The sequence below is a fragment of the Akebia trifoliata genome, chromosome 14 (assembly GCF_017979445.1).
Source record: "Akebia trifoliata isolate Shusen 1 chromosome 14, ASM1797944v1, whole genome shotgun sequence".
NCBI classification, from domain to species: domain Eukaryota; kingdom Viridiplantae; phylum Streptophyta; class Magnoliopsida; order Ranunculales; family Lardizabalaceae; genus Akebia; species Akebia trifoliata.
In genome coordinates, this window is record NC_141388.1 from 768,352 (window position 1) to 790,106 (window position 21,755).

The 21,755-nt window shown below is 36.5% G+C and overlaps 2 protein-coding genes across 2 annotated transcripts; both read left to right on the top strand.

The window, feature by feature from the left end:
• Window positions 1-3,498: 3,498 nt before the first annotated feature.
• Window positions 3,499-8,452, top strand: PRMT3 (protein arginine methyltransferase 3). Its single transcript, XM_086423566.1, has 7 exons — window positions 3,499-3,839; window positions 4,716-5,285; window positions 5,435-5,532; window positions 6,733-6,811; window positions 6,894-7,145; window positions 7,244-7,411; window positions 7,851-8,452. The coding sequence occupies exons 1-7, from the start codon at window positions 3,564-3,566 to the stop codon at window positions 8,292-8,294; spliced, it is 1,887 nt and encodes a 628-aa protein (XP_086279692.1). The 5' UTR covers window positions 3,499-3,563; the 3' UTR covers window positions 8,295-8,452.
• Window positions 8,453-12,833: 4,381 nt separating this feature from the next.
• On the top strand, window positions 12,834-21,445 carry LOC147385272 (transcription factor TGA2.2-like). The gene is made up of 11 exons (XM_086422330.1): window positions 12,834-13,600; window positions 14,547-14,650; window positions 15,453-15,517; window positions 15,646-15,843; window positions 16,106-16,183; window positions 16,271-16,330; window positions 17,368-17,445; window positions 17,652-17,703; window positions 18,511-18,782; window positions 19,282-19,530; window positions 20,919-21,445. The coding sequence occupies exons 1-11, from the start codon at window positions 13,503-13,505 to the stop codon at window positions 21,063-21,065; spliced, it is 1,401 nt and encodes a 466-aa protein (XP_086278456.1). The 5' UTR covers window positions 12,834-13,502; the 3' UTR covers window positions 21,066-21,445.
• Window positions 21,446-21,755: the final 310 nt, after the last annotated feature.

The following is a 21,755-nucleotide window of genomic DNA, read 5'->3' on the forward strand; positions in this document are numbered from 1 at the left end:
TAGTCATTTCTAACTGTTGAATTTTCACCATGATCATTGCATTAAGAATTGAGATATTGTACATTTTGTAGATCCAAGAAAGTGGGGCCCAATGTTTAGATCAATTTTGTACTCTTGTAGTGTTGGTAGCCCCCACATACATCATTAACTTTTAGATTCCCTAATTTTAGTTTTGGCTAGATTAACTGCGGAACTAAGATGACTTCCTAGAAGAGAATTTCATTGCACGTGCAACGTGGGACCTGCATTTAGATCGATCCCACTTAGCAGACATCTTACGCCAAAACTGACATCTCAATCAGGCTATTTTTTACATAAATGATCATACATGGCCTATTAGATGACGCGTGTCTGGTAAGCGTTGAGATGGGAATAAATTCTTTAATAATCAAATCAACTAATCTCGAGGATTGTCTTCCTATCTCAGCTGTTCGAGTGTCCAATGTTGGGACTCTAGAAAAGTCCTTAAGCCAAATGTGGAGGGCCCAGTTATGTGACACGTAGTGTCCAATAACACTATCAAACATTTGGTAGGTCCCTTCCTAATAGCTGCCATATTTTAAAACTCGGAAACTCAATTCGGATCTCTGGACCATTCGATTTGATGACTCAGTGAGTGAAATATTTATGGGAAATGGTTGCATGGACCAAGTTCCTCACTTCCTCGTTTCTGCCCCAGTGGTCCTAAATTTCGTTGTCTAAATTGGATTTGAAAAGAAATTTAAAATAAAAATAAAAAACAAATAGAGGGCATCTTGGCTATGAAAATGAACTGGCACTTTTATCCAAAGGCTCTGTTGGATCATTCATGGACAATAGCCCGAATTTCTATTTTTCATGGAAAGTTATAATTTTCATTATTTAATTGAGTTTTTTTCATGATGATTAGAAATCTACTTTTATCTAAAATTCCAAGAAAGGTTGGAGTTCATTTTTTTTCCACCTATATCTATAGGAAAATGAAATTCGCTCTAGAATCATCTCAAAATCATAAAATCCTAAATTTTGCTTTTCTTCTTCCTTACCATCACCATACCCATCATAATCAACACAATTATTGCCGTCGTTAACGACCGTCGCTATCATCGCATGAAAGTTCTCTCTCTCTCTCTCTCCTTTTTTTCTTGATAATTTTTTCAAATGCAATCAAAAATTATAATTTTATTTTTTCCAGCCTACTCATTTTCCCAGGGATTGGAATTTTCATGCAATCAAAAAGACCATAAATAAAAATTTAAAATCCAAGGATGATTTTTTTTTGTGTGTGTGTGTGGAAATTCACAAGACGACATGAGTTTGCTCACTTGAGCTCCCAAGTTGACCTGATGCAAAATTCAATCGAGTTGAATTAATTTAATAAGTTGATCTGATACTCTCTGTCACATTTGGAAGCATTCTCTCGACTGGCATTGCTAGGCAACAACAACTAAGAGCTTCAATGACCTAATGTTAATCGTGATTTTCAGCATAATTAAGAATCAGTATGCTCGACACCTCAATCAACAAAATCAAATGCAGTCTATGATTGAGAGTTGATTTCAAACTCGATTCTCTAAGACCCTTTGTCACAAGTCACACTATCTTCAACTAGGACTCTGGCTCATGGAACATGCATAGTTAGAAAAAAATCAACTCGAATATCCAGTGAGTGTAGTCAAGTTGAGAAGTCCACTAAGAAAAAACTAAATAAATATATTAAATTTATGAATATGAAAAAAAATATAGTTTTAAAAATTAAAAAACAAATAAAATAATATATTTAATTTTTATTGTCCACTCAGTCGAGTTGGTCATGTTGATGCATGACCAAGTTGAGTTGAAGTGCTGATTCCATTAAGTTTTGCAACTGAGTGAGTCATCTTGAAATCCAATCAAATCCAACGCGTTTCAAAACATGTCCACGTGGCAATACCTTGTGTGATGAACAAGCAGGACAGTTACGAACAACTGGCACCCTAGATTTCTTATTTCTTAAGTGTGCCAAGGCAAAGCATCTGGGGCTGGGCCTATTGAGATGGACAGGACGCAGAAGCACATGGGGGTGGGGTGGAGCGACAAAGCGTGATTCCAAAGCGGGCCTTTTGGATTCAAAACTCATCCACTTCTCTTCACATCTATCCAACCCAGCGCAGCGAACATATTTGCTTCTTATACATATATATCAATTATAATAATAAATTATGATTTCTCCTCAACCACCATCCCAGCTTTTGTCTTCCAACCCCAAAATGATGGGATCTATATATTAAATATGTAAGTCTGTCGTTACAAGTGAAGCAATGCCCCCTATTCTATTAGGACAAAATCCAAGACTAGTCCACATAATTGGACACCATTCTACTTTCGAAAGTGTCACTTGGTCCACCTCATTGTTCATCTATATATTTTAACTTTTTTACCATGATTCATAATTAGTCATAACCATTGTAAAAAATAAAAATGTACTGGTGTAAGGTCCGGGGAGACTTTCATGGAATATGGTCAAATCAATTGGTTGGTCAAGTTCATCAGATCGTTCCCTTCTCATGGAATCTTCTTTCATTTCTTCATCGTCTAATGTTGGGCTTCTCAAAAATTTTTTTCCAGTTATAGATTAATTGGTTTCTTACGTGTTGTTCTACGTGTGATTTGGGTGGGGGGCAATGAGTTAAATTGGTGTTTATCATGCTCTTGAAAGAGGTAGCCCCCTATTTTTACGTAGATTTATGTTTGTCTTATTTATATCCATACCTGAACAACTTAGGTTAAATGAGTCGAGTAAGCAAATATTATCTGATTAGGGCTAGTAATGAATCAGGTCTACCCTAGTGGAAACACACACCCATACCCAAATCCGAATTTTTACCCAAGTTCTAGGTGGATAACCATACCCAATTTCTTACCCGATTCTTAAGTCACCCAAATTTTTACCTTCTCACTTTAATTTTGTTTTTTTGTTTTTTTACTTTAATAATAAAAATTATTCAATAAAAATCTCAATTATTTACATATATTTATACATAAAAGATGAAATTGTAATTTTGACCTCATAAATGAGTAATCGGGTAGGATCATGGTTTTAAAATTTGACTGAGACGGCTCGTCCGATTCATCTCGATATTATCCAGCAATGAGATGGATTGACAAGTCATCTCAAATCTAACGTGTCTCTTATAAGTCTGCCTATTCTGTCATTTTTTAATCGGACAACTCAATTAAATCGAAAAACTTGTTCGAGACAACTCGATCTCATTCATGGATAAGACAAGACATCAAAACGAGTTTTAAAATTGTGGGTGGGATATGACATATATTCATATCTGACCTTACAAAACTTTTGGGTAAACGGGTATAATAACCTTGCCCATATTGGATTTGTTCGGGTCGGATGAGTTGGGTAGACTGGTATTATCCGACCCATCACAAACCCTAATTATCAGGTGTTTCTAGTAAATTTAATGGAAGCAAAGGAGTTCTTCGTAATTATGAAGAACTATAAAGCCTTTGACTTTGTGTTCTTGTTCTCAGAGGATTTAGGGTTTTTGTTAGGGTTTTAAACTAGTTAAAATTGAAATCTCGTATCCATGGCGGAGAAGCTCATTGTAAACGAAGAAATGGAGGAAACCGAAGAAGAAGATGAAGTTGAGGAGAAGCTACAAGACTGGGGAGATTGGAAGGAAGACGAAGAAGATTCAGATTCAGATTTTCTCTGTTTGTTCTGCGACGCAAAATACAGTTTTAGTCAACTTCTGTTTGACCATTGCAGATCAAATCACTCCTTCAATTTTCAGAGTATAAAAAAAACCCTAGGTTTGGATTTCTACGATTCCTTCAAGCTCATCAACTACGTCAGGTCCCAGGTATGCACCTTTGCATGCCCATCTCTGTCACTTCTGTTAAATCCTTTGTTTCGATTGCGATTTTTTTCGAAATTCGACTTCATAATCTGTTAAATTAGCTTATATTATGCTGTATTTTAATCGAATTTATTTATTTTTAATTAAAATCGAGTGGTAGTTCTTAAAGTTCTTATAGGGCTTGTTTGGAAGGCCTTTGTGTGAATAACAATACTATAAGCCTATAATTCTTTTCAAGTTCTGACTAGTTGTTTCTTACTTTAAAGTTAGTCTTTTAGGAGGGTTTGTTGGGCATAACTTTGAGATTCAGTGTTCTTGGTTAACTCTAAAATCATGTTAAAAAAATGAAAATCAAATTTCACACAAGAAAAAGAAAGCAATACTTTATTTGAAACACCATTTAATTCCACTTGAAACCAACCTTTCAAACGAATCCCTACTTCTAAATTTCACTCCTTGTCTTCAAAAATAAATAGAACTTGTATTTACATCGGTTATTGCCAACTAATCCCAAGGTATCAAAGCTTATAGGTGCTATTTTGAATTACAAGTGTCACTTGGAAATTTCATACCATCGGGTAACTTTGTAGTCTCCAAGCTCGAGTTCACGGCTCAAACTTGTAGATGTAGAGAAATAACCCATTGGCAGGCCATTAAAAAGGATTCAATGATACAATGTTTGATGGTTATTCTTCATATTTGTTTGATCTTTATTTTTATAACGACCCATGTGTGGGAACTATGCATTAGTGCTTTTAGGTGTAGTCTTCTTTTTAGTTTACTCAAGGAGTGGAAGCTGAAAAAGAAGAATAAACACAAGATATAAAAGTTGATGGACCCGGGTTGTGCTCGTTTCTTTTGTTCTTTTTCACTTCCTAGGTGGCCAAAAACAGATGTTGGAGTTGTGGGCTTACCTGTCAGTCCAACAATGATTTATTGAACCATTTACATGAAGCAGTTAGTTTACAGAAGGATGGAAAGCTCCTTTGGGAAGATGATAATTATCTGAAACCGTTCTTGCAAGAGGATTCTCTCTTGCACTCTTTTGGGGAAGATGAAGATGGTGAGGAAGATTATACTACAATTGTTGATAGAGAGGAAGTGATGAGGGAATTAGCAAAGACCGAAGATATTGAGCACATGTGTTTCACCGGAGAGAGCATTTTGGATATGTTTCCATCTGAACCTGGTGCCATGAATGAAAATGGAAGCAGGGAGGCATCCTCTGCGTGTAATGGTTCTTTAAACATGATAAATTCTTTAGAGAAGGTCACGGTCAGTGGTACAGAGGCCGGTGAAGATATCGTATCACACCATCAAAAACGTAAAGATAAACACCTCAGAGTTTCTTTTGCCAACGTTGTTGCAAAGGAAATCAAGAATGTGAACGAGAATTATTTTGGGGCCTATGGTTCTTTCGGCATCCATAGAGAGATGATCAGTGATAAGGTACACAATTTATCACTAGGTTCTTTATTCAAAGAAAAGTTGCTGTGTTTAACTGTATATACCAGTGAATAAGGTTCATTTTCATTAAAGTGAAATTTATAGCTTGATCATGTTGTAATACAGTAAAGATTCACGCCTCAGTTATGCAGGTTAGGATGGATGCTTATAGAGGAGCAATCTTGAACAATCCTTCTCTCATGAACTTTGCAACTGTTTTAGATGTTGGTTGCGGCACTGGAATTTTGAGGTATGTTGTTATATATATATATATAGTCGTATGTTCTATTTGTTCAGTTATTGCCATTATTGGCTCAATATCCAAACCTTGCCCCATTTTACCATATTTGAGAAATACTGTCAAGTTGGTCTTTTCTCTGTTCTGCTGTAGTGCATATTTCTCGTCCACATTGTCTAAAGAGTTGACCCTTTTTTGGCTAGTTAATCCTGTTTTTAATGAGATCACCCATAGACTTTACCAACTAAGCTAGCTAGCACCTTCGTCTAAAGGGTTGTCTTAAGACTCTTGTAATCCTGTATGGAATTTCAAGGCCACCTCATTGCAAAAATATTATTTTAGGGATAGTTTCTGGAGTGTTGCTCTGAAACTTTTCATTGCATAGGCAGAATTATTTTATATATGGTAAATGAGGTGTCAGGCCCAAAGAGGTATGAATTTCACCAGCTCACCCTCAGCTCATGTGGCTAGTTTCAGCCCAAAATCAGTCCATTACACAGTGAAAGAAGGAACATTTCTTTTACCTTGCAACGGCTGCCATTTGTTGGAACAAAGTATAATTCATGGTAGGGCATGAGCATGATCAGGGGATATTGTCCATATGACTACTACAGAGGAAGGAATGTCAGATGGATGGTTGGGTTTGGTCACTCGGCCTTATAGCTAGAAAAGAGTTTGCCTGTGCAGTGAAGAGTTTTGGAGCAGACTTCTTCAAAATAATAATATTTAACCAATTTACTGTGAAAATATTGGTTTTAGTGTAGGGGGCCAATATCTCAGTTGAAAGAGTTTGGCTAGAATCCGAAGAATATTGAAAATCTATCCCAAATAAAATATCTTGATTCATAATTCCTACTTTAGAAAATGTTGAATCAATCCCTATCTGTCTCGCCTCTCATAAATAGCTGAAGATAGTAAACTTTTGTCTCTTCCTTGGTACTGGTTTATTCTGCCAATAGTTTATATTTATAAATTTTTAATAGAAACAAAAAGGGTTTTTTTTCACTAGCATTTGCATGAAAATGGCTGAGCGTCAGACTTATCCTTTTTGTACATGTAGCTCTCCAGTATATGATTTAATCCATCACTGCACATTAGTTATCCACAACTAGTCGTATTAGCCAATTTAAGTTTGTGATCATCTTCTACTCTTTTATCATTAAGTAATGATCATCCCATTCTTATATCTGGATTCCACTTTCCCTTTTGTAGTCTATTTGCAGCCCAAGCAGGGGCTTCAAGGGTAATTGCAGTCGAAGCCAGTGACAAGATGGCCGCAGTGGCCACTCAAGTAAGCCTCCTTCAAATTTTCACCTCTTTAATTCCTCATTTGAATATTTTGAGTTCCATTGCAAGGTTTTCAATCAATGCAGATTGCAAAAGACAATGGTCTGTTGTGGGATGGAAGCTCCAGTGGCTGCACTGGGGTAGTCAACGTGGTTCGAGGTATGATTGAAGAGCTTGACGACAAGTCCATACAGATTCCACCGCAAAGTGTCGACGTATTAATAAGTGAATGGATGGGATATTGCTTACTCTACGAATCGATGCTCAGCTCAGTGCTTTATGCACGGGATCGATGGTTGAAGCCCGGTGGTGCCATTCTTCCTGACACGGCAACTATTGTGAGTTCTCTACAATTTCACTTACTCATTCTGAAGTGGGGCTGCAACCTTATCAAATCTTACACCCTATCTGCTTTCTTCTCTGAATGCTTTTACAGTACATAGCAGGTTTTGGAAGCGGTGGAACTAGTATTCCTTTTTGGGATAGTGTCTATGGTTTCAATATGTCTTGCATTGGCAAAGAAGTTGTAGAGGATGCTGCCCAGTTTCCTATCGTTGATGTAGTGGACAGTCGTGATATAGTGACCAATGCCGTGGTGCTCCAGGTTAGTAATCAACTTCATCAATCATTACTTCAATACTTCATTACATATAACATTGAAATATCTTGACTTGATGATAGCAATTAGTTCATTAAATGGTAGTTTTTTGGCCAACGTGGTTTTTTGGCTGTGGCCTTCATTTCAAATCTATGGTTTGGTTTAACTGGTACCAATTGGGTCTGAGTTGACTCAGGTCCAGTTTATAATGTCTTTATCCGGGAGATTCTGTTAATGGAATTTCTTTCCTTATGGACCCATTGTGTTATATTTCATTAGTCTTTTATCTCTCTCTCTCTATTTTTTTTTTCACTTTATTCTCAACAAGGAATAGGTATCATGCTAAAGCGAGCTTGCAGCCCCTCTGCAAGTCAGCTGTGTAAATAAAACTTCTGACAGCAATAATTTAAATTGTAGTCTTATTTTAGTTAGGTTTTTGTTACAGAACTTCGATCTATTGACCATGAAGCCCGATGAGATGGACTTCACTGCAAGTGTTGAGTTGGAACCAAAGTCAGATCTTCCAGTGAACAACAAATCCAAAACAACTTGGTGTTATGGAGTTGTCTTATGGTTTGAGACTGGTTTCACTACCAGATTCTGCAAGGAGATGCCTACTGTACTATCAACCTCACCTTGTACTCCTAAAACACACTGGTCTCAGACCATCTTCACATTCCGAGAACCGATTGTAATGGCATCTGGGGAACCTGATTCTGATAGTGCTGCAGCAATTGGTACCGATGCCTGCCCTGCCGTAAGAATCCAGTCACGTATCAGCATTGTCCGGGCTGCGCAGCACCGTAGCATCGATATATCCTTGGAGACTTCAGGAATCAGCTCAGATGGTCGAAAATGCAGCTGGCCCGTGCAGATTTTTAATTTATAAATGTGGATTCTGCCCATCAATGGAGGAAATCATCCAGCTGGCAGTTTTCCATGTTTGCCCTGGTGATTTTGTGGATTTTAGAGTTGTTGCAAGTGAGCTTGTAATCAGCGATCTTGCGTATTTATTGTCTTGTATAATTGGATTTTCTTTTTCTTTAATAGTTTGTGCTCATCTTTCTTACTAGTTACCTCTGTTTTTTTCGTTTTATAAGTGTTACATGGTGAGCAGGGATCAAACTCATGACCTCACCATTGCGGCCTCAATCCAGAAACAGCATGTTTGGCTTCAGAGGGTAGTAAGTGAAGGAAAAGTGGATTTCTCCGTTCCTACGGACAAGAAAACTTTATCCACAGAAATCATAGCTGTGCTCCATCATCCCATTCGTGCACAAGTGTCCCTATGCTTGTGGCCCACCAATTGAAGATCCTGAATTGCAGGTCAATTTTGTTTCTATGGTTGGATGTGGGAGTAAATCCATCCAAAGTTATTGAATTATTGACGATTGACGTTTGGAAGAGTGGCCTAGGACAGATTGGGTTGGTGCCTCAGTTGTACAATCAGTCTTGAGATGTAAGACAAGATGAGGAATCCAATTGATAAGAATGTAACAAGTACGCCTAAAGCACCTATGCGACAATGGTGCAGAAAATTTAGTCCTAAACATATATTTGAGTCGTGACACAACCTTATACCCCACAATCAACTTCTGGAGTTGTTTACTCTGGTAACTTTTCACTCTAGTTAAACCTCCCACCCCCAACCACGCGCTCACACGCACAAATATCTTTTGAGTTTCCAGGTATCCCTTTCTCTAGATCACTTTTAGGTTTTGAATTGGAATAGTTTGATGCTTGGTTTGTTATAATTAAGGGCAACAAAATGAAAAGGTAATCCAGCCCACAAAAATAAGGTCATCCAGTCCATTTAACTGTCCTTATTCCTTTACATGGTTGGGTCTTGGGTTCATTTCCTAACCCTTTAATGATACTAATTTATATAGTTTCTCCTTTTTATCCCCTTGACGGAGGTGATGCGATCTCGCTTGTGTGAAACCAAGCCTTCATTGCACATGTTAAGAGCTGGGGAGAGGTTGAACATCTCATTCAAGCAGGCATCATGAGTCACTCTGATTATTTGGATCAGTAGGACCATCTTCTTGTCTTGATCATCATCATCATCATCACCATCAAAGCTGAAAGATGTAGATAGTTAAGCTGAAAGATTTTACCATGTTTAAAGCCATGTATTCTGCTATGCAAAGTGTGTTTACTTTGATGACTACCTTTCTTCCACTTTCATAGTAGTCGCGAAATATCTTTTTTGCTATTTGCCACATTAAAACCCTCCCTCCCGGTTGGTCACATGGACAGTTTTCTTGCCTGGTAAATGCACATTTTAATATTTTTCTAAGTGACTAAATGCGCATTTTAATCTTTTCCTAAGTAACATTGTTAGAACTTTTATACTGGCATTAAAAATAGTTCTCTTACATGTTTTTACACTAAACTTTTGTAATCCCATATTGAATAACATTTTTCACAGTTTTTAAGAATCAAATATACATAATCAAACCTTCAGACTCATGCTTTTGCTGGAAATCCAATCATTAAGTCGATTCAGAGCCCTTCATCAAAGACAACTTCTCTTTGGGCACACCTCTTTTCTTGCTGAGACACACTCAATATAAGTAGATAATCATTCATTATAAGGAAACTACAGAGATTAACTAACTACATCTACATAAACAAAAATAAGAAAAGAAAATAGAGTTGTAATAAGGAATTAAAAATCAAATTTCCTTGAAAAAATATGAAGATAAGAAGTGTACCCTTCTTTCCCTGTATGGAAGAAAACAGACAAAATCATGGATTGGACTAATGGTTGACATGAGAACAACGTTCACTCCCATAAACAACAAGAGCGCTATCATAGGCTGTGTTCTATGCAGAGGTGCTTATCTTTCCTAATTTTTATATCCTATATCACAGTAATCATTAACTCATGTTTGTGACATGTAGAGACTGAACATAAATAAAATTGCAGGCATTTACTAAAATTGTAAGTTTCTATTAGAAACAACTTAACAATTGAGATGTTCAAATGGACATTTTTTTTTCTCAATGAAAATTTTTATCAAACAATTGTTTTGCAGTCACTGTATTACAAGTTCCTTGATACAAAATTCAAACAATAAATAAACATACAAATATCAATGGATTCAACAAACTAATTTTGCTAAAACAAAAATAAAATAAAAGGGAGGATTTGATTCAAATTGAAATCAAATATAGAACGATTTAATTCTAAATTTCTAATTCAAATCGAAAAAAATACCTGAAAACATATAATATGGTAAAGCAATTAAATAGGATCACTCACCATATTTATAGTATTGAGCTACTAGGGTAGGCTTTTATATTTGGATCCATCTTGGTGGGTCGGACCCAGGTGTCCACTACATGCAGTATCTTGTGTGAAATTACTTAAATAGACTCCGATGAGGGACGTGTTTTAAACACATCCTGATCTTTTGGGGGCATATAGTAAATTATTTATTTCTTAATGCCCCCTCATATGATATAGCGCAGACCTCAAATCATTGAGATCCGCATTCAAATCATCAAATCTCAATTCATGTTAAAATGTTGATATCCACGACTTTATAAATGGTCAATCTCAACAAGTTGAATGTTACTCTCGTTGATTCATGTTCAAAGGTTGATGATTTACCATCTTTGATTTTTCAACATTTTGCTATAAATGATATCGGGAATTGTAAATAAAGTCAATCTCAACGATTTGATCACAAATCTCACTCATCAAGAGATTCTTTGTTCCAAGAAGCATTAATGGAGGTCATACTGTTGACTGCATAAATTATTAATTGTCTTTCAAAGTCAATTAATAATTAAATTATTTCAAATGGTCCTCAACAATTTAAAATTTAAATGCACAAATAATGAAAATCAATCGAATTAATCACCAATCACCAATATAATTGATTATATTAATTAACTTTACATAAAAAATTGGTTCGACACTAAAATTTGGAGTCCCACACATATGTCTCTAATGCTCATTTTTATATTTAAACTAAATACTATTAAAGTCATTTTTATAAAAATAATAAAATACAATGTTACTATATCTATAATTATATTGTTTAGAATTATAAAAATATTTTTTTATTAATTTTTATCTTCAAATTTGCCTTAATTAATAATTTAATATAATTATATAAAAAATCTTTATAATAAATGTGCTTTTGCTAATTATAACAATCGTAATTAAAAAAGGGTTCTTAATGACATCATATGTCATCATCATTTTTTCTATTCAGGGTCTCAATGAGTAAAATATTAAATTGTTCAGGGATAAAATCGTAAATAACTATTAGAGAAGGTAAGTGATTCTTGTTTGACTTTTTAAGTGAAGGACATAATTGCCATTAAACTTTAATCAAATATAAATAATCCAAATGAAATCTTCTGCAATCTCCTTTAACAGCAGGCGGCGCAATAACCACTGCACCCTTTTTCATATATGAGTAGGGATCCAGTGAGATGTCCCGTACCTAACCAAGGTCAGGTGACACCCCATTTTAATGCCACGTATTTTTTTTAAAAATAAAATTTTTACCCTGACCCTACGAATATGTGACCTATCCCTTAGTGAACTAAGTACGGAAAATCATTGTGTTCGAAAATTTGTATCCACTAAATATCAATAGATTTACAACACCAATCAAATTGTTTTTTTTGTACGTAAATTCACAAAGGCATGGATGGCATGTCTATATGTTCAGTGGATCTCATTAAAAAAAGGTGCCATGTGGCATTAAATGAGGTTTCACCTGACTTTAATTACGAACGGGACACCATACTGGATCCCTACTCTTTAAATATTACTCAAACAAAAGAAGAAACAATAAGATCTCGTGTACGCACGTGGCTATCCAACGTGCTTCCACCATTTCCCGTCGTATAACTCACAAGATCAAACCTAATTTTTCATTTAATTACAATTAACCCTTGAGAAGACATCAAATAGGTCAAAAGCGATGGTCTTGGTCAACATGTTTAGTTGACATGATGGGAAGATGCTCCGTCGCTTCCAAACCTTCGATATTCGACTTAATTGATGTAGAAATTCTCGATTGATACAAGGTGATGAAAGATGCTTTTGATTAGGTGGCCATTAAAAAAAAAAAAATGTTACGTGGCATTTTTTTGGGACAGTGGGAGTACTTAACTTAATATCCGTGAGCGTCATAAAGTCAATGACAAGTGGAGAAGGTCGTTCCCACGTGGTAATGAAGTCAAAGAAATAATAGCGGTCATCAAAGATCGTAAAAAAATCTAACTCATTCAATGGTTGTAATCTTATCCTCAAATGCATGAACTTCCTCCGCAGTCATGATCACAGTGGGTAAACTTGTAATTAAAGATAAAATGAGGAGGATTTAATTAGTAAGCCAACTTTTACTGAACTCAGAGCCAAATAATAGGGGTGAAAATTTTATTTTATTTTATTATATCTGGATGGAAAGGACGAAATCCAAAGAGGGAGAGATAGAGAAAACAAGTCAAAAGTGGCGATTTTAATCTGTAAAAAAGTCCGGTAATTGAGGAGAGAAACAACGAGAAAACAAGTCAAAGAAGGCGATTTGATCTTCAAAGAAGCTCTGGTGGTTAGGGTTTATATTTTGTTTTCGTATTTTTCGTGGGTTTCGGAATCTTTTGTCTATATTTCAAAAGTCGCACCTTGAGATCGATTTTCTGCGTCGGTGGTGATTGGGTTTTCTTTGGAGAACTTAGGCTTTATTAGGGTTTTCTGGTTTCAAATTTTAGTTTTTTTTTTTTTTTTTTAGTGTGGTGATTGTAACTTCCAAGAGTTGCTAAAGTTTTGCTCATCTTTTACGGATTGGAAGATTTAGTAACTTTCATGATTTCAGTCTTTCTGATTCTATTGTAAATGATTCGGGAGGTGAAGATTAGGTTGATTTTTGTTCTGATTGGTAATTGTTAGGGGTTTAGTGTTGTATTTGTTATAAAGTTTCAATCTTTTTGTTGTTTGTTTAATAATCTTCTAATAAAGCTACTGTCGTTGGTAGTTGGATTTTTGGAGATTTCTAGGGGTTCTAGTTACTGGGTTTTTTTAAGGGATTAGGGTTTTAGGGGGTTAAGGTGGTGGTGATGATGGTGATGTATGGGAACTAGAACAGTGAGGAGTGGTGCAGAAGATGGTAAAAACGCCGAGGAAGTGATGCCGAGCTTTGTGCCTTCGTTTCCCGTCTCTCATCCACTGTGAGTTTCATCTCACTCAATTGTTCTCTTTTGATATATTTATTTATTCAAGAATCCTCTGTAGTAGATAGAGTCTCATGGTTTAAAATCTTTGTTCCTTTTTGCCATCTCATAAGGAGATTGGATGATAAATGAAAAAAAAAATGATTTATAGGCCTCAGGATAGTGCAATAATGCTACTCTATCCAACACTTACCTATAAATTCACCTTTTTAGTTTCTTGGATCATTTTTTTTTTAAATATTGGACAGACCAAAAATGGTTGGTCTTTTGTGGTTTTTAGGTCTTATTTAGTGTATGAGATTGGACCCATTAGTTTGTGTTTATCAGTTTTGGGAGTTTCTTTTGGTATGCTGTAAATTATGTGATCTTTCTTCATATTCTGTTTGGAAAATGTTTCCTCTGTCAGTCTGTCTATGGTTTTTAATTTTTATAGTGCAATTGTTGGTATTGGATGGGTGCACTTAAGTAAACGTTGTCTCTTTTTTTTACGTTAGTTTTTTTTTTTTTTTTTTTTTTGCAAATTGTGATTGTCTCATTGTATAGTAACGGATATCTCATAGCGTGGTAGCTTAAAACATAGGTTCCTTTTGTATTATTGGTGATCGGTGATTTTGAGATTTTGAATGGCTCAAAAAATTGTGACATAGATTCAATGGGTTAGCCTAAAATCATGATTGGGAAAAGAATATATTTTTGACCACATAGTTAGGAGGAGAAAACATGAATAGACTCTCCAACATATCAAGGAAGAATCTTTAAATTTTGATGGTGCCCATCAACATGTAAATCAAATTAATAGCTTCTCACTACCCCTAATTTTAATACTGATCCATTGCTACATTGTTTTCTTCATAGTTCATTGTAGAGTTAAATTTTGTTCGTTTTGCTGGATTTCGTTTTCGGTTTTTGGTAACTGATGGATGTTGGTAACTTATGGTTTCAGTGACACTGAAAGAAACTCCATCCATTCTTCTCAAATCTCTGATTTTGGCGTGCTTGAGCAATCCATTGGATTTCGTGTAGATGATGCTGTTGACCTCAGCAGAAGTATGTATTCCATTAAAAAAAAGAAGTATCTATTCCATTAAAATGAAAGCATATCTGTATCTTGTGTTTCCTGCTCTTCTGTCCAGTCTTCAACAGCATCTGAAGACAATGCATTAGACCAATCGTTGGAGGAAAATTCAAATCTTTCTTGTTTGTTCTTCGTGAAAATGCAAAAGAATCAGTTTGTGAGTCAGAAAACTTGAAGTTCACCCTGTCCATCCTCCAGGAAATAACTATTTTGGTCTATGAACTATATGTGTCAATTGATGAGCTCAATCCATCCATTCATCTCACCAAAAAGTCAACTCATAGCAATACTTTTGATACTCATAAGAAGTTGGTCGATGATGCTGGAATATGTACTTGTTTTGAGTGCTTATTCATTTCTGTTGGTAATGATGGATCAATTGCAATTTGAAATATGGTTCAAGGATTTATGTCTCTAGTCTGTGGACACGTCTTGAGTTGACCATAACTCCCAGGCCTTGTGCACTTTTACCTTTTCATTGGCACACATTTCACATTTGTTATTGGCCATCGAAAAGAGACTAATTTGTTGACAATGCACCCCGACAAATGGTGGCTCCAAATCATAGCATGCAGTGCTATAACTGCTCATTGCTTCTTTTTTGTCAGGATTATAATTTTGGGTTCGTTAAGATTGATTTCAAGATAAAGTAATGGTTTACGGAGTCATTGTGAATTCATGTTAGTGCCTTTTGATGTTAGATTGTAACTGTTACAATATTATGACATCAAATTGCCCTCCCTTTCTCTGACCTATTTCTCACATTGAAGACAGTGTTAACAAAGTCAAGCGGCCAGGCTTTTGCTTCTGATCCTCTCCAATTTGGCACTTCTAATAAGGTGAGACTCTTGATCTTTATTTCAAAGTTGTTTGTGTCTGTAATTGGAAAGTTAGGAATATTTTTTTGCCTGTTGGTAACACTCAATAGTGTTGCTTCATCTGATTGCTAATTTTTCTGGGATCATAGTCGCTCGTTTCCCCTACTATAACTGCATCTGCCCCTAGAGTCATATCTCCGGGCTTTCCATCACAAAAAGGGCTGCAACAAAATCTTGCTTCTCTATCTAGTGGTCATTTTGAGAATTGGGAAGAGGCCACCATGGCAGACACCAGCCCTCGGACCGATACTTCAACAGACGTGGACACTGATGATAAAAACCAAAGAGTGAGGCCTCTTATTTTCGCTCTTCTGCCTTCAGTGTTGAAATTTTGTATCTTGTATTTATTTAGACAATTTGTCCTGATTACTGGTATCTGAATGCCTCTTTCCAAGTTTTGTGGACCTTATATACTGGTTTGTTTCTTGTGCTGCCATAAGTTATTCAATTTTGTATGCTAAGTAAAGTTTTTTCTGCAATGTTAGAAGATTTTTCTGTAGTGCAGTGAAGTTTATTGTAGCACTGACATTTATTGTTTCCCGTGCACAGTTTGAAATGGGTCAGTCTGCTGGACTACTCGGTTCTGATTCCAGTGACAGATCAAAAGAAAAAGTAGGGGATCAGAAGGTTGTAAGTTTAAAATGAATTGTCTGAGTATTAATTAAGCTGAGTTTAGTAGTACATGGTAATGTACTTATGTGAACTATTTTTCAGACACTTCGGAGGCTTGCTCAAAATCGTGAGGCAGCTAGAAAAAGCCGTTTGAGGAAGAAAGTAGGTTCTCTTATGATATATTTCTCCCCCCTCCTACTAACATACCTGTGAACAAATATAGTGCATTGTGTTAAGTGTTAATACTTAGTATCGAATATTAATGCAATTACATTAAGTAGCAACAATCGGGAATCTATCAACTAATGCAGTGTATAGTGCCTTGATTCATCAAAGTAAAGTATATGCAGTCTCAATTATCTCAAATGACATTGTGATCATATCCATATGTCACCACAATGCTAGTTTGTTGATAATATGCTGTCGGCACCATATATAATTAGTTGGCTAAATATGGTCCCAGATTTACAATATAACTCAGTAAATAACATTCTAAGTGTTGATTTTGATGGGTTGCACATTCCTTTATTTCGGCAGCTCTTTTTGTGGTTGAGTTGGCTGTGTTGTGTATGGATGGTGGATCTTCTTCATGGTTGGCAGCTGTAATTTCCCCCTTCGTGTATACCTTCTCATTTCAACTCGTGTGTTTTGAAAGGTCCAAGGAAAATAGACATGTGAGATTATTGCAGACCTTCTATTTAAAAAATGTTGGAGCATGAAGAAGGAAATAAGCCATGAACTTACTTTGAACTCTATTTATGTTGGTAAACTTATTGTGGGCAGTTAGGAAGGCAAAATAGTAGGAGGATAAATAGTCCTTGCCGTGAACTTCCCTTTTCATGTTATGTGAGGTACTTATGGTCGGCGACATGGCCAAGATGGGGTATACCATGAGCTGTTCCTAATCTGCTACCTTCTTTATAAGCTGTTCGATCTCACCCCTCCCACAGCGACATGTGCACACAAAATGGGCATTATTATTTTTTAAAGAGAGTTGCATTATCTTTGTATTAACTTGCACTTATTGTTGAAGGTGCCAGCTTTCTAAGTTGGTGATCAGGAGGGTGTTGATACCTCGACCTGGGTTCAAAACCCACCTTCACCCACTAATTAGTAACTGCTAACCCTCTTACCTGTCAAAAAAAAGGAAAAAAACAACAACTTTGTACTTAATTTCTTTTTCTTCTGTTCTTCTGAAGGCATATGTCCAACAGCTTGAGAGTAGCCGATTGAAGCTGACCCAACTAGAGCAGGAGCTCCAGCGAGCTCGCCAGCAGGTTTGGTTCATGTCCTTTTGGTTTCCCCACTTAATACTTTTATCAAGATTTTTTTTTTCTTCATTTCAACTGGGCCATGTAGCATATATTTCTTTTTGGGGCCTGTAATGTAGCATATATTTCAATGTACAACAAGTGCCTAGAAACTTCCTCCAAATATGTGTACTACATACCTTTTCACTCTTATTTTATTTTCTCTTCTTTAGGGCATCTTCATTTCTAGCTCAGGAGATCAATCTCATTCTATGAATGGAAATGGTATGCCTACTGCCACCTTACCTTTATTTCTTTATTTGATTAGGTATACATGTTCTGACTGTTGGGAAATGTGTTCTTAAGTACTGGAGACACTTTGAGTCTATTGTGACAGTTTCAACAATGACAGCAACAATTATCCCATAGATTTGGTGTCAGCTAAATGAATCTTGTTCCACCATTCCACTATGTTCAATGCCAAGTCTTCTGTTATTGAGAATCCATGGGAAAAGATGGAGGAGTTATGGTATTGACACCCACGTACCAACTTAGAAAGCTGACATTGTAAGAAAGACATTATGTTACAATTTAAAATATTGGATCTGGGTTACTGTAGAAATCCGAATTTTAGGATCTTAGAAATGCTGCTTTCTAAATACAAATAATTGCTTCCGTTTTTAGTATCCTTATCAACCATAGTTCAGATCATGCTACTATTATTTTGCATAAAACAATTATGCAATTAATAAACCACTTCTCTTTCAGCATAATGACATTTCGACCGTTCCCTTTTATTCTAGGTGCTGGAAATTTTCTATTTGTAAGTGTAGCATGTTTTCTAGTACATTACAGTCCCCCTACAACTGCTCCTTAGAGATTATATATTTTATACGATCCAAAATTGATGTCATATTTATAATAATTATTTTATGGTTTCTCAATCTTAATTGGAAAGATCATGAAAAATTCATCGGTAGTATCTTATTTCTCTCCTACATGGACTTATTTTGTAGTGATCAGTACCTGAGCTGTATTCTTGATAAATCATCTTCCAAAAAAGTTTATCTTTTTGAATGGATTGTTATGCAGGGGCCTTGGCATTTGACATAGAATATGCACGGTGGCTGGAGGAGCAGAACCGACATATTAATGAGCTGAGGGCAGCAGTGAACTCCCATGCGAGCGACACCGAGCTACGCATTATTTTGGATGGTGTCACTACACACTATGAAGAGATTTTCAGGCTGAAGGGCATTGCAGCCAAAGCAGACGTCTTCCACATTCTTTCAGGTATGTGGAAGACACCTGCAGAGAGGTGCTTTATGTGGCTTGGTGGCTTCCGCTCATCTGAACTCCTCAAGGTAAGAGCATCTTTTTGCGTTGCAAGTTTGTTTCCATCTCCTTACTGGTTTTTGACAATTGATCGTGACAGTTAATATCACCTCTCCCCACCCCCACAAACACATACAAACACACACACACACACAAAAGAAAAAAGTAGAAGACCAAACCGCATGAATGCACACACTAAAAGGAAAGAACAAATGTGACTGATTGTTTTTTGCTTATTAATTAAAAGACCGGGACTCATATCATTGTGAAAGTCTTGGTTGCAATCACATTTTCTGTGCACTGTTGTTGGTATTCGGTCCATAAGGGATCTCGTACTTGTGTGCAACGAAGGTTTCAATTTTATGTTGATTTGCATGTTTAGAGTAAATTCCTATGTCATCACCCTTGATTAGTTCTTAGATATTATTTGTTTGTTATTATGAACTACTATTAGCTAGAAATTCAGATTTTGTTGAGAGTATTTTCCCGATTGTTCCTTCTTTTGAAATGAACCTGCATTGGTTGCAGCTTCTTGTGAATCAATTAGAGCCGCTTACTGAGCAGCAAGTGATGGGCATCTGCAACTTGCAACAGTCATCTCAGCAGGCAGAGGATGCATTGTCTCAAGGGATGGAAGCGCTGCAACAATCCTTGGCTGAGACATTAGCCAGTGGGTCTCTTGGCCCCTCAGGATCATCTGGCAACGTGGCAAACTATATGGGTCAGATGGCGATGGCCATGGGAAAGCTTGGAACTCTTGAGAGCTTCCTTCGCCAGGTAATCCAAATCAATTTCAGTTTGTTGTAAGATTCTAGAAAAACCTATGGAACTGTGTTTGTTGTGGTGGTTCATATATTTCATGGTTTAAATACTTTTAGAATAACATAATTATGATATTCTTTGCGAGTCTTTTTTGGCATCTACATTTCTTGAAAAAGCATACGATGGTCCCCAAAAGGATAATTTGGTGGGTTATAGGAAAAAAGGGAGTATTGAGTAAGTACATTGCAAATATTGAGGACATTATGCCAAAGTTGTAACTAGTGTTAGAATAGTTGGCTGAGACAAGGGGAGTTCCTAGTTCCAGGTTTACAGAAGGGACCAGTCCCAAGACTATACCTTTATGCAGTAGTCATGGATGGAATATTTTCATATTTAGGGGCATATACCATGGAGGCATATGCGATTTTATGGTTGAAAGTAGCATATGCGATCGCACAAGACAACTATGATATGTAGGCATATTTGGCACCAGGATAGATGAAAAAAATAAAAAATCGTAGAACATGAAGTTTCTTGGTTGCATAGGGGATTTGTTGGGTTGGTAAAAGAGTAATTTTGTTAGAACAATCGCCCAAAGAACAAAGAATGCGATGGGGATCACATATGAGAGTCACTAAGGGATCGCCTCAATGAACTTACAAATCTGAAGCCAATCACAATCCAACCCATCTAAAAATAGAAGCTTGAAGATGACATCCCTGAAAATCAGGCAAAATCGATGACCAACAGAACAAAAGAGCCTTGATCTTCAAAACAATAGCCTCCAAGCTCTCCTCTTTGTTTTCATGCAATCTTTGGCTTCTTGTCCAAATGGACAGCATATTCTAAATAGATCTTCCATGAACCTTTGCTTTCTTCGAGAACACCCTCGTATGCCAACTCTCACGTAAGTCAATGACCAAGTGACATATAATCCACTCATCCCAAAGATGGAAAAGAGAGGACAATGAACAATGAATGGTCTATGGTTTCTTTAGATGCCTTGCACATCTGACATCTATTTGGTAGGGAAAAATCCCTATTCAACAGATGGTTAATAATAGTAAGGATCTTGAATGTATTGGTCAAGTGTGGGATGTTGTGTTCCATAATTGGTCTATTAGTGTTAGCTGGGCATTGTAGACTACTTGTATACTATTACAATTCTTGGTTTTGCACTTCCTCAAACCTTTGGGTTAATCGATATGCTACGGCCGTAGAATATTAACACCTGAAATCTGGCTTTCAATATTTTAATAATTATTGTTGTAATTTTGTGATTAATTTCTAAATTGAAATATCCAGCTATAGTTATAGTTACCAGTAGCTAGGAAAAGCAAGAGCATGGAAGTATGTGCATACAAGAGTTAGTTGTAATCCTTATTATCTTGTAAAATTGCCAGGCTGACAATCTGCGGCAGAAAACTCTTCAACAAATGCACCGTATATTGACAACCCGCCAATCAGCACGTGCCCTCCTTGCTATAAATGACTATTTCTCCAGGCTTCGTGCTCTTAGTTCTCTGTGGCTGGCACGCCCTCGGGAATGAGAAGCAGCACTCCTCCTCCTTCCCTTTTATCTGCAACTGCTCTAGAAGTTGTCCTTGCTGGAGGGTCGGTCCCCGAAGCACAATAGTTGAAGAAGGGTTCCTGAAACGGTGGTTTACAGCAGAATTCCAGATTGGGCAGTCTAGGCACCCAATGTGGGTAACATGATGGATGGGTCTATTTGTTAGGAGTCTCCCAGCAATTCTTAAAATGTAACAGTCAACATATGGTTACTGATGGTGTTGTATGTTTGGAACAAAAGTTGATATAATTGGCACCTACTGCTGCTGCTGCTGTTTGATTATAATGAATGTCACTGTAAACAAGTTTAAAGAGAATTCTGATTCTGACTAAATTTTATTTGGTGGGCCAACTGTTCTTAGTTTTGGTGTATATTTTGGAGATACCTCGCTTGTGTTTTCAAACTGATTTAAATACCCCCCTTAACCTTTTTTTTCCCTTAGAAAACGTGTAATCTTCAGAGCTGTCAACAAAAAGCTCTTGGTTATCTCCACTCTCTTAGCTTCTATGAGAAATTATTATTTTTACCTATTCATCGTTGTTTTCAACCTTGCCTTAGCTACTTGCAGAAAACCCTTGTAGTTTTCTACCCAAAATCAATAATCGTCTTCTACGTACTATATTGAGATGATTCAACCTAATCATCTCGATATAGTTCATTAATGAGAGGT